General features: G+C 43.1%; 1 protein-coding gene across 1 annotated transcript in view; it reads left to right on the top strand.

Moving 5' to 3' along the window:
• The window catches only part of LOC148008694 (plant intracellular Ras-group-related LRR protein 6-like), a 108,320-nt gene that overhangs the window by 40,305 nt on the left and 52,611 nt on the right, over positions 1-15,404 (top strand). Inside the window, exons 9-13 of the mRNA XM_087674068.1 lie at positions 8,915-8,975; positions 9,193-9,271; positions 9,359-9,449; positions 9,549-9,609; positions 9,692-9,759. Of these exons, the coding sequence (XP_087530194.1) occupies positions 8,915-8,975; positions 9,193-9,271; positions 9,359-9,449; positions 9,549-9,609; positions 9,692-9,759 (360 nt within the window). The remainder of the gene's footprint in view (positions 1-8,914; positions 8,976-9,192; positions 9,272-9,358; positions 9,450-9,548; positions 9,610-9,691; positions 9,760-15,404) is intronic.

Below are 15,404 nucleotides of genomic sequence, written 5' to 3'. Positions count from 1 at the left end.
AGATGAGGCGCGTGGCTGCCCCATTTGAACACCCGCTCACACTCCCTCTCTGGCACAAGAGAGTCATGAGGGATGACCTCATCACCACCACTAGAAAGCAGCCGAGGAAGGGGCCACCAAGCCCTTCCCGCAATCCGAAGAAGAGGATCCCTTCCGCGCCTTGGACTTCACCTTGGTCGGAGGATCGGAGTCGGAGTCGGATGAAGGAGAGGACTCATCGGTAGAGTCAACATCCCGCTTCGTCTTCTGCTCCTTCTTCCTGGAAGCCGCTAACGTCTTGCAGTCCTTTCGCAAATGTCCCTTCTTGCCACAATGGTAACACTGGGCCTTCGACTTGTTCTTCCCGTTACCCCTCTCTGAAGCTACATAAGCCTTGCCTCCATAATGTGCCGGAAGCCGCCCCTGTAATCTCAAGGATGTCTCATGCTCAAGAAGCATCGAGGTCATATGTGTAAAACTGACAGGAGTCGATGATGTCTGCGCTCGCAAAGCATTGGCCACTCCATCAAACTTCGGGGGGAGCTTGTAGATGACCGTCCCGACGAGATGCGCCTCGGGAAGAGCAGATTGCATGTGGTCCTGTACCTGCGTAACATGAAGAAGAAAAGACTGAATAGTATCTTTCGGCTCAAACTTCATCTGCTGGAGCTGGCCATAAAGTGTGACTGCCCGCATGGTGGAAGGTGTCTCGTACATCTGCTGCAACTTCTGCCATACTTCAGGAGATGTCCTACAGGAGGTAACCGCCGGTAAGACCGCTTTAGAAATACACCGAAGCAACGCCGAGTAAGCATGGGCATCGTCCGAGTCCCATGTGAGCACCGCTTCCTCATGGTTGTCCTCATTAAAGGCTTCAGGAAGAGGAAAAGGATGGAGAGGTCGAGGAATAGCTCCATAGACGATGTACCATAACCGCTTCTACACAAACCAAGCTTTCATAACAGCACTCCATGTGAGATAATCAGGTCCATGTAACTTATCATTAGTGGAAGTGCACGGAGGAGCCATATGGAGAGGATAAGAAGAGAAGTAAAGAAGAGATGGAATTTAGAGAGGAAACACAGCCAAAACACAAGCACAGACTGCAGAAAATGAGAGTTCACATGCAATATAACCCAAAATCTGCTGCAGAAAGTCAAAAAATCAGTCAAAAAACTGCCAAAAACAGCAAAAACGGCTTGAATTAACAGTCACCTAGCCACGAGAGACGCTGAATCAGCAAAACGCAGGCTGTAAACTGGAGAAAAACAGGTAGAAAACTGTCGCCAGCAGCTGCAGATGAAAAGCGCATGCAATAGAGGGTGCGTAGGCAGCAGGCGATGGTAAGACTGCAGAAAACGCAGGTCAAACAGGCTGCCTGTAGGGAGCAGCAGCCGCCTGAGCAGAAAAGGGGAAAACAGTCGTGAAATCAGCAATAAAACACAAATCCTGAAAACTGATACCATGTCAGAAGTGGAGCAGCGGTGGAAGCATAAACATGTGCTGAAATAAACTGCTGAAACACGAGACAAAAAGAGAAAAGAAAAGAACACGATGCAGATGAGAACTCAGATGTATGCACGGGAAATGGAATCCATATATCTGAATACGAGACAGTCGCATACAACAGTGAGTCACTGGCTGCGTGGGCACTGGCACTGGCTCTGGCTCCTCTCTCCACAGAGTCTGCAGATGGTGAAGATGATGATGATGACTGAGGAGGAGCCACTGAGTATAAATAGGCTGAAAAGTGGGGAGCAATAAATCCTGGTCGGCCAGCATTAATGCTGGCCGACTGGTGCATAAAATGCTTCACTGGCATAAAATGCCACACCAGAAAAATACCTAAAATACCTAATAAAAATACCTAGCGCAGATCAAGCTCAGGCTCACACATGAGCTGACAAATACTCTACTAACACTAACACCCTCTCTTGCCTATTGGGTGTGCATGAACTCCCTCTTGCATATTGGGTGTGCATGAACTCCCAAGGGATGCATATGATGCAGCTCCTTCTCTTCAACAATTATGTCCTTACGTCCGAACATAGACTAGGCACACTCTTGGATAGAGATCTCAGATCACACTTTTCTTGGGACGATTTTCTTTAGAGATTGCTAGTACTCTTGGAGAGCGGTTTACCTTCGTTGAACTCCATCAGTACATAAATAGACAAAGATTACAGGGTCACAAGTCATGATGGGGTTCTTGATGAGTCAAGGGAAAACTCTCCTGTTATCAGTCTTGACTAGGCCATTTCTGCAGAGCTGATGGATGCAGGAATGCTCACTCACATCAACTTACCAAGATAGAAGGAGAAATGTTTATGTACAGTGAAGTATCATACTAATCTTGACTGAATTAAGTGTAGAATTTTACAATTGATATGTGTGATATATAAATTCTCAATGACAGTGGGCTACTCGATACTTTGTTAAACGTGCACAAAAGTGTGTACAATATTGGGCACCCAATACAAAAGATGGGTCTACCCAGATGGAGCTGAACACTATCTCAACACCCCCTCATATGATATTGTGGGAATGAAATGAAGATGGGGAAACCCAAATGAATTTGGAGGGTTACAATTGAAAGAACACAAGTGAATGAAAGGTACAAGAAATAGCCCCCTCTCAATGCCAAAACTATGTAAGATGCACCATAAAGTGCTTAGGAAACAAGAGTGTGAAAGGAAAGAGGGTAAGCACCTGCTCTAAAAAGATGTATAGATGTGTGTCGCCATGAACTTAATATTGAAGGAACTCAGTGTTCCCCTGGAAAAAGACATATATAGGTGTGTGATGCAAACGTGCGGTTGGAGAAACTCAGTGCTGATTGTGGTGCCTATAAATTGAAACTCAAACTTAGTCTCAATCTGGAGTTGGAGCTGGAACTCTTCTTTAATCTTTTGATAAGACCTCTGTAAACCATAGTTTTTTCCATATGCAAATAGAAAAACTATTATACTTCTGCACATGTTTGTAAAAACTACGCATGGTATGCAATACCTCACTCGACTAACTGAAATTTTCAAAGTAAGTTGTCAACTGGCTGAGACTTTGACATTTTTTGTTTTGTTTGTCTACCACATGATGTTGTACACTTCTAAGGCCTAAATAACAAAAAAACTCATCTCTTAAGCCTTATGGATCTATGATGATTCATTTATTTTGCTCAATGATTCATTAAAGGCTACAAGTTGTAGATCTATCCAATGTTGAAGGTGTATTTTGGAATGCTGTTGTAAAACTTGTTAAATTATTGCCTACGTCTTGGTCTTGGTAAGATGAAAGAATTTAGGGGTATGTATGGTTTGATTAAAAGAAACCAACCATACTTTTTCCATACTTCCATACCTGGATATGTATGTGTATGGAATAAATTATGCTGTAAACTTGTAATAGTGGTGTTTGTAAGCTTTGTCATATCAGTCTCAACCTTGTCTAGGACACACCAAAAAACAGCTAAAAAAGTCCACCGAAAGTGAAGTAGTTCCATGTGAGATAAGGATGGTCCCTCAAGGACCTACACCTAGATGGCCACTTTTGAGACTTGGTTGTAGATGACCCCTTTGGGACAAGAATGGCGCTTGCATGAACTAAGATGCCTCTGCTCTTGACTGAAACGACTCTCTCTGGAGTCAAAAGTTCTTTAATCAAGAAATACATGCTTCACGTCATCCAAAAGAAATCATTGCAATGAAAAGCAACATCCTCATTCTCTGCATTAATATCATCTAAAGAAGTGAAGTCAATATTTGATGTGAAACCAATAAAGCTACCTACCACATTCAATGGACCGATCTCTAAATCATCACTAACAACATCATCCTCAAACAAAAATATATCAATTGGGAGAGAGCATTAACATCCACAGTGTGCACTGTGACCATAGGGTCAACCATTATCTACAAGAGTCTCTTTGCAAACATCTTGTAGAACATCCTCTTCCAGGTGTCAGAAGTCCATTGGAGTAGCCTCTCAAATATACAAATCCAGTGGGTCTTGTCCTCAAACTTATCATAAAAAGTCCCTAGACATGGGCCAACATAGATGGATACACACAAAGTCTGTACAATCTTTTGCCTTGAAGGAAATGTATATCTCTGCTTCCAGTACTAATGGCTCTTCCTTAAGGGTCTCGATACTAGGATTTGTGTAATGGTTCACCTAGCCAAAGCATGGTTGCCGCTTGTGTAGGACCAAAACCTAGTATATACTTAGATTGTCCCACCAATGAAGGTGCAGCCTACGTAGCTACTTTTGTGGCCCTTTCTTAGCTTCTGCAATGTATGGACATATTCAAGCTGTCATGCCAGATTATTCTGGCTGATCTGCAGGGTCCCTCCGGTGTCTCTGGAAAGAAGTAACCCCAGACTCTTGCCATAAACATTGAAACCGCTGAAGGATAATGTATGGTTGCACACCTTGTGAGGGAAGTGAAGGCTAGTTGGAGTTGTCCCAGGCTTTATTTTCATTGGGTGAGGCTAATAGCCCTTTGAATTCTACTTGATTGATCTATTCAAGGGTCTGCTATCTGTAGATGTCTTTTGTGGAAGGGATTATTGCTTCACTAGGTCCTTCTGTTTCATTGTTTGCATTGTCCCGGACTTTGGGTATTGTTGTGCAGCACATACTTGAGAAACTTAAAGTGGAGCTAGCTCTCGCTTTCTTATTGAGGGTTCTATTTGGCATGCAAACCCATGTTTCACTATTTGACATTTGCCTAAGCACATCACACTCCAACTTCGGCACTTAAAGGAAATGCGTGCAGAGCCGGATCCTTTCAAATGCAAGCTTGCATTGAATGCTATCACTAAACTTATGTCCGGACCTTGTGACAAAGTTTATGGTCTAGTCTTTGAAACATGCAATCACATTTTGCTTAATATCTTATTAGCTGTCACTTAATAAATGAAGTGTTTTAATGGAACAAAAAACACTCGTTCCGATTTCTTAGAAACCAGCAATGCCAACTTTTTTTTTTTGCAAGTAAAATGTGGCTGATTATATTACTCAAAAAGCTGATTACAACAGAGTGCTCCTGCTCAACAGACTAGCTGGGGCTGAAGCAGAGTCACCAGTACATCATGTATACAAGCCTCTCAAGGCAGTCTAGGGGGGATGGGGGAAAGAAGCCATGGGGCGGGGGGGGGGGGGGGGGGGGGGGGTTATATCGCCAAATGGGGCTGCCTGCGTGCATCACAAAGAACAGACCCTGGCCACCCCAGATACGCATGAAGTGACCACGGAGCTCCTGACTAGCCCTAGACTCGCCCTGCACCTGATCCCATCGGCGGCGGAGGGAATGGATGATGGAGGTCCATAGCTTTGCTAAGGTCGCAAGTGCTGAAAGTCTCTCTCCACCGAAAGCTACCTGGCACCGTGCCTTCCAAATATGCCATCCAGTAAGACTCCCTATGATCTCCCATATCTTCGAGCGGTCTGCTATGGGCTCCAGTACCTGGCGGATGGGTAGAGCCTCCAGACCGATCACTGCGCATGACCCTGCCTCGATCATGAATATCATGTCCTGCATCTCAGCCTCATACAAAAGGTGACGGCCCTGGTTGTCTGCCTGTGAACAAAAAGCTCCCCATGAGATACACCCAAGGCTGGGCGCTATACGTCGAAGGATACGGCATGCTCCTCTCCACACGAGCTGCGCCTCCTCACAAGACCAAAGGTAGTGCTTTGGGGTTTCCAGAGGCTGCTGTGTGCAGCGCTTACAAGAGGGCCATACTATGATATTCTAGGTCTATGATCCCAAGCCCTCCCTCTGATCAATGTCGTATGATGGTCGCCTGTGCCACCTTGGCCCTGGAGTCCCTGGAGCCATCAGACCCAGACCAAAGGAAATTCCGCACTAGGCGGCGAAGCTGCCTTACGCACGATGAGGAGAAGCACCAACACGAGGCGATATACTAGGCCATCGCTAGGAGGACCTGGTTAACCACTAGGGCTCGACCGGCTAGTGAGAGGCGAACCGTGCTTCAGTAGGTCAGTTTTCTCCGAATAGAATCTAGGACAGGAAGAAACTGCTGGGTAGGAGTGATGTCGAGTCCCACCTGGAACCCTAGGTATCGGATGGTCTGCCCTTTGCTCATGCCCTCTGCTCAGCCATCTAAATCCCAGGTGGACGCCCCACTCCATGCTGGAGTCCGGGTCTGTGAGGAAACCAACTGACTTTCGCCAGTTGATTTTCGCACTCGCTGCAACGCAGAACATATCAAGAGCCAGCCTCATTCTCTCCAGCATCACCTCATCGTCCTCTATGTAGAGGCCTGTGTCGTCTGCGTACTCTGAGTCTAACAACTCCGTCTCCTCTCTCACTGGAAGTCGGAGGCCGCGTAGTCCGCTCACATGTGACCTGAGGAAGTGAGATATCGCCTCTACGAAGAGTAGGAACGGGTATGGGGCCAGGGGATAGCCCTGTCGGGCCGATCTCTCCAGCTGAAACTCCTCCCCTCGCCTTCTGCCTATGAGAACCCTGCTGGTGGCTGATCTGTACAGGCCGGAGACCCCGCAAATCCAAGCGTGGGGGAATCCCAACTTCACCATGGTGCCCTCTAGGAAGTCCCAGTCCACCCTGTCATAAGCTTTCTTGAAATCCAAGAGTAGTACTGCTAGTCTCTGGCCACTGTGCTGAGCCCACTCTGTCGCCTCAAAGAATGTAAATACATCGTCTAGGATGCTCCTATCCTGGACAAAGCCTGTCTGTGTGTCATGAATGATATCTGGAAGCACGGGGCGTAATCGCCTACCAATCATCTTTGCCAGTGCCTTTTAGGCCACTGGCAATAAGGTGATCGGTCTCCAGTGGGAGAGCTCCAACCGGTCTCCCCCTTTGGGGAGAAGACTGATAAGGCTTGCCGAGAGACTCCCTGGCATTTGTCCTGAGGTGAAGATCTCGTGGAAAGCCCTTTGTAGGGGGTCCTTCACCACATCCCAGTAGGTAGTGAAGAAAGCCTTAGAGAAGCCATCCTCCCCCGGGCATTTCTGCCCATCCTGTGTATGGAAAGCTTCCTCTAGTTTCTTCTCTGTGAAGGGGGCTAGGAGGGAGTGTCCTATCTCCTTTGTGATGAGGGACGGGGTGTGATCCCATACCTGCTGTCTTTATCTTTGTCCTCTAGCTGAAGCTGTCTCCTGCTGGAAGAGGCGTGTGTAATAGTCGGTGGCAATCTCCATCACCTCATCAGGGCTAGAACGGGTCCCCCCATACTGATCCCTAAGGTTGCGTATTTGCTCTCCCGCGGTGTGGGGCTAGTGCACCTGGAAGAACTCCTTGCACATTGTGTCCCCCTTCCGCGCCCAAAAGGCTACTAAAGTGCCGAAAGAGAACTCCGAGCGCCTGTCCTCTAGGCCAGCAATGGCTGCACGCGCACGCACCTCCTGTGCGTGGAGGGTGGGGTCCCCTGGTGCCTCTTGCAATAATCTCTGCGTGGCTGCAAGGTCTCGCCGGAGTGCTCTCTCCTCCTCCCAACACTGTTGCTTGGCTTGTATGGCTGCCTCTTGGCAGATTCTGCTTGACTCGGCTAGGACCTCTGCAACCTCCTTTGCTATCCTGTCCCTCTTGACCCACTCTCTGGTCCAAATCTGCTCTATCTGTCTCGACACCTTCTCCCTCCTATAGATCAAGTTAGGGATTCGACAGGATCGTGTATCTAGGGCGGATGCTGGGGTGTCAAGTGTCAGGAGAACTAGGCAGTGATCGGATAACGTGGTGCCTGCCAACTGCTCAATCTGGCCTCCATGAGAGCCTCCCCACTCTCCCACATAAAACCTGTCCAACTGCTCTAGCAGGGCTCCACCTAGCCATCTGTATCCCCAGGAGAAGTCCAACGACCTCTCCCTCCTGTGGAAGGCAGGGTCTTTCCAGGCATCACGTGCTCCGACTGCAAGCAAAATGACCTCCCATGCCTCCTGCTCCTCCTTAGCCATGCCTTGGTAGTTTCTTCCTTTGCCCTGCTGGTCCTCCAAGGCCTCCAGGTTGTTGAAGTCTCCTCCAACAATCTAGGAGTCCACCTCTGGGAGTCCAGTTGCAATCGGTAGGTAGGCGTAGGCGGAGGGGGCAGGGCGGACGCGCGGGGGGGGGGGGGGGGGAGGGCGGACGCAGGCGGCGCGCAGGGAGCTGGCGAAGGGCCCTGGAAAAGGCGAGAAGGATGGGCGCAGGTGATGACGAGGAGAGTGGTTCTTGTCGATGGTGAGGGAGGGAGTCGCTGGCGATGGCGCTGTACCGGTGGGGCACGACGAACAGACAGGACGGGGCGGGGCGGGGCACGACAATCAGACGGGTGGGGGCACGACGAACAGGCAGGCGGGGGCACAGCGACGTGTTGGGCAGGAGAGCTTTTTCGCGCGCGTTTTTAAACCTCAATAAAGTGAGAGCAATGCCAACTAAACCCCTTGTTTGCTTGCTTGAGGTTTATTCGGACATGATGGACCATATACCAAAATGTTAGCCAACTTCGTATTTCCTTAGGAGCCCAAATCTGTAAGTGAACCAGATTTTTGGTATTTATATGAAGTAGGGATGCCCAGATCTGTTCTGTGACCCTTCTTGATCTATGTAGAACATGATGGTTGCTAAATCATGGACCATGCCAATGATTGGCTATTGAAATAACATCTCGAAATCCACATATCTTAATAGAAGCACTGGATGCTGACCAATCCATATGTCAGAAGATATTGTCTTCTGAAAGTGGATATTAAAAGAATGAGGTAAAACTTCCTGGCTAGTCATATTCAGGTACTTGTATGAGAATGAATGTGACAAGATGATTTAGATTTTATAACTCTTTTAAGACATTGAATATTCACAGTTAAAGCCACACATATCAAATTAATCACTGATATGAACCTAAACTTTTGTAAACATTCACTTAAAATCTTGAGGAATGTTACCAGTGCTAACTCAACAATTTTTTGGCAGCAATATGCTCTATTCCCTCATCCATTGCAGGTTGCTCCTCCTTGGCTGAACTTTCACTTGGGTAGGTGAGAACTCAGGTCTAAGTTGGTTCTTTTTTTGTGAGGCATTCTTATTGTGTTTCAATATTTTACTTGAAATGTGATTCTTATGTAACTAGATCTTTTTCATCCGTGCCCTGTAATTGAAATGTCTCAAGCTTGTCTCTGACCTTTTTCTCTGCCTTCTTTTTTCCCGGATTTCTTTTGTTTTTGTGGGGGGATGGTTGGATTATGTTTCAGGAATAATCAGCTTTCTTCTTTACCCAAAGAGCTCAGCTCATTGAAGAATTTGGGAACATTAGATCTTCAGACAAATCAGGCAAAAAACTTTATTGGGTTAAGGTGTTGTATGTCATCCCAAAGGTCAAGTTATGTTCATGCTGACATCTAATTGATTGCTTTGTAGATAAAAGAATTCCCTGTAGAAGCCTGTTCGCTACGATTGTCAGTGTTGGATTTGTCCAACAACAATTTGGCAGGACTACCTGCTGAGCTTGGTGCCTTACTAACACGATATTACTTTTTGATTAAAGCCATCTGAATGTATCACTTCCTTCGTATTGGTTGTTCCTAAGTTTCATCCTTGTGCATGTTAGGAACCATGACAACGTTACGAAGGCTCTTGTTGTCTGGCAATCCTTTGCGGACTTTGAGAAGGTACCTTTGTAGCCTTAATGCTTTTCTCTTTTGTTTATTTTGTGTTTGAGATTAGCTGGAGTATAGCTTATTGTTTTTGCAGCTCATTGGTTATGGGACCTACTCCTGCCTTGCTGAAGCATCTTCGTAGTCGTTTACCTACAAATGAAGGTTTGTTTGCATTGAATGGCTTTACTGCTTGTCTCCTTTCCTTTGTTGTTGGTATGCTAGGCGGTTGGCTTGTTGGTGCTAAACATGGCAGTTTTTGTTTGGAGGCTAGAAAGTTTTTTTTTGTGGGCGAAGAAGTTATATATATGTATATATATGTATATATATACATGTATATACATATATATATATATACATGTATATATATATACATGTATATATGTATATATATATATACATGTATATACATGTATATACATATATATATATACATGTATATACATATGTATATATGTATATATACATATGTATATACATATATATATATATGTATATACATATGTATATATACATATATACATATGTATATACATATATATATATGTATATATATATACATGTATATATGTACATGTATATATATATATATATATATATATGTATATATATACATGTATATATATATGTATATATATATATATATATATATATATATATATATATATATATACATGTATATGTATAATATATATATATATATATACATATATATACATATATATGTACATACATATATATACATATACATGTATATGTACATATACATGTATATGTATATATATATGTATATACATGTATATATACATACATATATATACATATACATGTATATGTACATATACATGTATATGTATATACATATATATACATATACATGTATATGTAGATATACATGTATATGTATATACATATATATACATATATGTATATACATATATATACATATATGTATATACATATACATATATATATATATATATACATATAGATATATATATATATATATATATATATACATGTATATATATATATATATATATATATATATATATATATATATATATATATATACATGTATATATATGTATATATATATATACATGTATATATATATGTATATATATATATAATGAAGTTTAAATTAATGCGTGGAAAAATAGATTTGGATTATAGGGGATTGAATGGTATCCATGAGTCCGTAAGAGCTCGTTTATCTTGTGCTACCAAGATCTCAATGCTTGCTTCAGTCCATAAAGAGTTTTCCACAAGTGACATACATTGTTAGTTCGGTCAATGGAAGAAAAGGCGAGAGGCTACTCTAGATAGACTTCCTCCGTAGCTTCACTGTCCACAAGCCAAATAGGTGCTAAAGTGGTTGGATGTTATGAGTGGGGCTTTGCAAACACATCATGAGGAGGCAACTCACAGATGTGACGAGTGGGCCTTTACAAACATATCATAAGGAGGCAACTCACAGATGTGAACGAGACTCGCATTCGATGTCTCTAAGGAGATGATGTGGGCCTTTGCAGGCTAGTCAGATAAACCCTTTGGAGTTGAGTAGTTCGCCGACTGTGATGATTGACGGAGGGTAGTGTGGGTTTGGCCTCACCACTGCCCTTGCTGAGAGTTGCCATCTCCGTGCTTCTCCTAGTGGGTTTTGCCCAATTGGGATGCGGGGTATAGTATCCGAAAACAACGTTTCGAAGTTGCAGAAATAAGATGGCGGTTTTGGCTTGAAATGGGAATGGGGAAATGTCGTTTTGGGGTCCTGTAGGAAATGGGCAGCGGGTTATGTAGAGGAAAAATGGGTTACGGGCCTCATTTTGCATTTTCGCCTTCAAACTCCTGCACTCCAATTGCAGCTTGCTCTCCCTTGCCGTGGTGCTATCTATTTTAAGCTGAAGAATCCTTCCAAAAACCAATATCCCAATTTAATAGTTAGCGAAGTAGAAAGGGCACCTTCCTCCTCCTCGTCACTTCTTTTCTTCTTGTTCTTCTTTCCTCTTTCTAAGTTCGTCTTCTTCCAAGGGTCTTCTTTCCTTCTTCTTCTTCCATCCACATCTCTTCCATCCTTCTTCTTCTTGATTCTTTTTACAAGTAGCAGCAGCAGCAATAGTCGTCGTCATCGTCGTCGTCGTCATCGTCCTCTTCTTTTTTCAATCTTCTTCTAAGTTCTTATTACTTATTCTCTTTCCAAATTTCAATTTTCCATTACCTAATCGGTGTCGGATCCATTTTGAAAGCACGTTTGTAGGTGAATTGGTTAGTCAGCCTCTGACAACCCCCAAGATAACACCACAGGATAAAGACTGAGGATCTCACCTCAACAAATCCCACGAGACAGCACCACTGAACACATGATAAAATATTTTTTATCACTCACTCCTCACTAAGACTTCAACTCAATACTTAAGCATCTTAAACCTTCAAGCTCAGATTTTACCATTTTTAGAGGGAATCTGACATTGAAACAACCATGGCTGAGACTTTGACAACACGAGCTTTCAGACTCACACAAATCCTATTTTTTAGGAATGGCAACCCCACGCAGCAAACTGCCTCACAAAGCATGGTTGCTTCAATCAGTGTAAAACCAGTTGTAGATCCTTTTTGTTCTTCTTTTCTTAGAGTACACATAAATACAATCCAAATACATAGGTAACCAAAAGCTTTATACGGTAAATTTTCATACCAATTCAACGGCTACAAGCATTTCACTTTTGTAGACATTCCATTACTGCATCAAAACAAAGTTTACACTGATATAACAATGGAAAATCATGATGACTTTCATGGGAAACCAAGTTGGTGACGTAGATGTTGCTGAATTTACCTGTTTCCTCATAGAGCACAGAAATTGCCTCATAGAGCACTACACAGAATAGTTCATAACTTTCTAACCAGATCTCAGATCGCCGAGCTTCAAAAAGAAAAGTTGTAGCTCTCTTTCCAATCTATAACTCTCCAGAACAACTCAAAGCCAAATTCTTTGATCTGCTGTCCTGAAACAGCTTTGCACAGCCTGCAGTCGTAAATTTCTGCATGCTCTATACAACAAAATACAATTTCTTTGCTCCAAAAGCACCAAGTTGCAATTGGAAAAACACTTTCTTTGATTTTAGATTGTCATTACAGCATACCAGCAGATACATCTCATCATATCTTGCATTGATGAAGAGTTGCGGGAGCTTCGAACTTTATGAACTCTGATTGATTATTTTCTTGGCTGCAAATCCTTCCAGATTTCCACTAACTCAAGTCCATGCATTCAACATCTGCCCATAATACATATTCTCTTCCACATACCCAGTTTCAGAAGTAGAGATCCTTTACTTTCATTCTTTTGTGCTGGCGGGAAGCCTCATGCAAGCAACTAACAAATGTCACTCTCAATACGACAAAGAACAACCGTCTGTTGTCTCTCAGAACAGATTTGCATACTCTCTGTCCCACGCAGCAGTAGAAGAAAACAAGACAAAAAAAAAGACTCTTATTACCATCATCTGAAAAATGAGAACTCGCATCAGTCCATTGACTTCAACAGCCCTTCGATCATGCTCCACGGCTTCGATAACTTGAGCTTCACGGCCTCTTTCTTCTAAGAATTGGTTCTTCTTCTGACTTCAAATTTCTCCCTTCTCTTCAGGCTGCAAGATTTTTTTTTTCTCTCTCTCTCTCTTTGATTGTATTGTGTTGACCCCTTTTCCCCTCTCTTTTTTTTCTTCTAAAAACTCCTTACGTTTTTACTTTTTTTTTTTCTATTTTTCCAAGCTGCCCCTTGCTTCCCCTTAGTTACTAGATGGCAAACATGCCCCTTGCCACGTACAATTCCACTTGGGGACTCAAAATTAGAAGTGAAAACACATTTCCTTCTCTTCCTGCTTGAGACACGTATCTCAAAATTGAAATATCACAACCACGTGTCGAACATGTATGATACCACTTGGGATTTTCATTTATCAACCCGACTCCCGCTACGGGTAAGTGTTAGAAAGACAAAAAAATGATATTTGTATGTGGTATCCCACTTGACTCCATGTAGCATCATATTTCAATCACTCCTTTTTACCTACCGACGTCCATAGTTACACGAAATGCCGTTTCTGGCGTTTTAGAAACGCTATAGCGTTTCTAGAAACAGAAACGCGCAAGAAATGACGTTTTTGCAGACTGTGATTTGAGGCAAAACTTTGGCCCAAACGTGAGTCTTTGTCGACTGAGAACTCCAGAACCATGTACACACACACATACATATACGTTCTCTCTCTCTCTCTCTCTCATCTCGAATCTTCTATCTCAAATTTCTGTATGGTTGTAGGTTGTAGCCTGTGAATCGTGATTCTGATTCATGAAGCTGTGACCATCTCACGCTGCAGCGTGGGCCCTGCACTCATTATGGTGAAGGATGCTGCATGGGATCATGTGATGATTCTCACCGAGTATAGAGGTAGTGGTGGTTCCAAGCGATGGAGATGTAATTATTGTGGCATTGAAAGAGGAGGGGCAGTCACAAGGATCAAAGATCATCTTGCACATGTGGCAAATAAAGACATAGGCCCATGCCCAAATGTACCCGCTGACATGAAGGCTTCTCTTTAAGCGTGGAAGCTCAGTCGGTTAGGCAATCAAAATGCATCAATTATAGGGGAAAGGGGAGTAGATGATGTAGCTTTTGCAGCAACAGGGCCTCCAGGTGTATCTTTTTTTCATGATTCATGAATATGATCTAGCCTCTGGGTATTTTTGTGATTCATGTGTATCTATTATCATGTTACATGTAAATTGTAATGATCTAATCTTTAAAGTGTGATCTATGAATATCTTTGGAGTGTGCTTGGTACTTGCCAATTCAAAGTTTAAGTATATTGTATGAATCCTGATGTATCTTTCGATTTTGGAAATTGGTGCAGGCTATAGGTAACAAGCTATAGAAGTTAGGATTTAGGACCTCCGACCTAGTATGATAGTATCAAATTTCAATGTTAATAATCAATCGGGTGTATGCCAAGTATTTCTCGATCAAGTGACAAGTGTGGCTTATTGTCATCTATTATCTATATTATATATTAAATCGGAGTTACATATTTGCTTGTATTCCCGTTTCTCCATTTTCTCGTTTCTTCATGGAGATGAAACTCCGTTTCTACTGTTTTTCCATTGTTTTCGTTTCGCCGTTTCTGAATCTCCAACTAACTATGCCAATCAAGGGATATGAGGGCTGCGGTGGATCGTAGAAAAGGCAATTCAAGATATGTGGATTGGAGAAATTATGGAGTGTAATAAGCGCATGAAAGACCACTTGGCGTGCGTTTTCAAATTGGGAGGACATGCGACAATTCATCATGGATATAGGAGTCCAAAATGTGGTGCAAGCGGTGACAGATAATGAAAGCAATTGTGTGTCTATGAGACATGTGCTTAAGGAGGAGTTTCCTAGCATAATATAGACTCCATGTGCATTCCATTGCCTTGACTTGCTTATTGAAGATGTTGGGTAAATATCTTGGGTGGATGACATTTTGAAGACAACAACAAGCATAGTAAGATTTGTGAAGAAAAAACGATCCGTCACAAGCATGTTTCGAACTGATAGTACAGTTGAGCTATTTAAGCCGTCCGTCACAAGATTTGCTTATATGTTTATTGTATGGAAGTAGTTGATACGGCTCCGTTCAAATTTGATTCGGAACATTGCATGCTAGGAGTGACTCACATGGAGTGAGAGAGTCTCAAAAGTCTCTTGCTTTTAGTTGCAATATTTTAAATGACAGTTAGTGGGTTGAGGCAGAGGCATTGGTGAAAAG

This window comes from Lygodium microphyllum, unplaced genomic scaffold, assembly GCF_053477565.2.
Source record: "Lygodium microphyllum isolate KBCC unplaced genomic scaffold, Lygodium_microphyllum_v1.1.10 scaffold_81, whole genome shotgun sequence".
NCBI lineage: Eukaryota > Viridiplantae > Streptophyta > Polypodiopsida > Schizaeales > Lygodiaceae > Lygodium > Lygodium microphyllum.
This window is presented reverse-complemented; position numbering and strand designations above follow the sequence as displayed.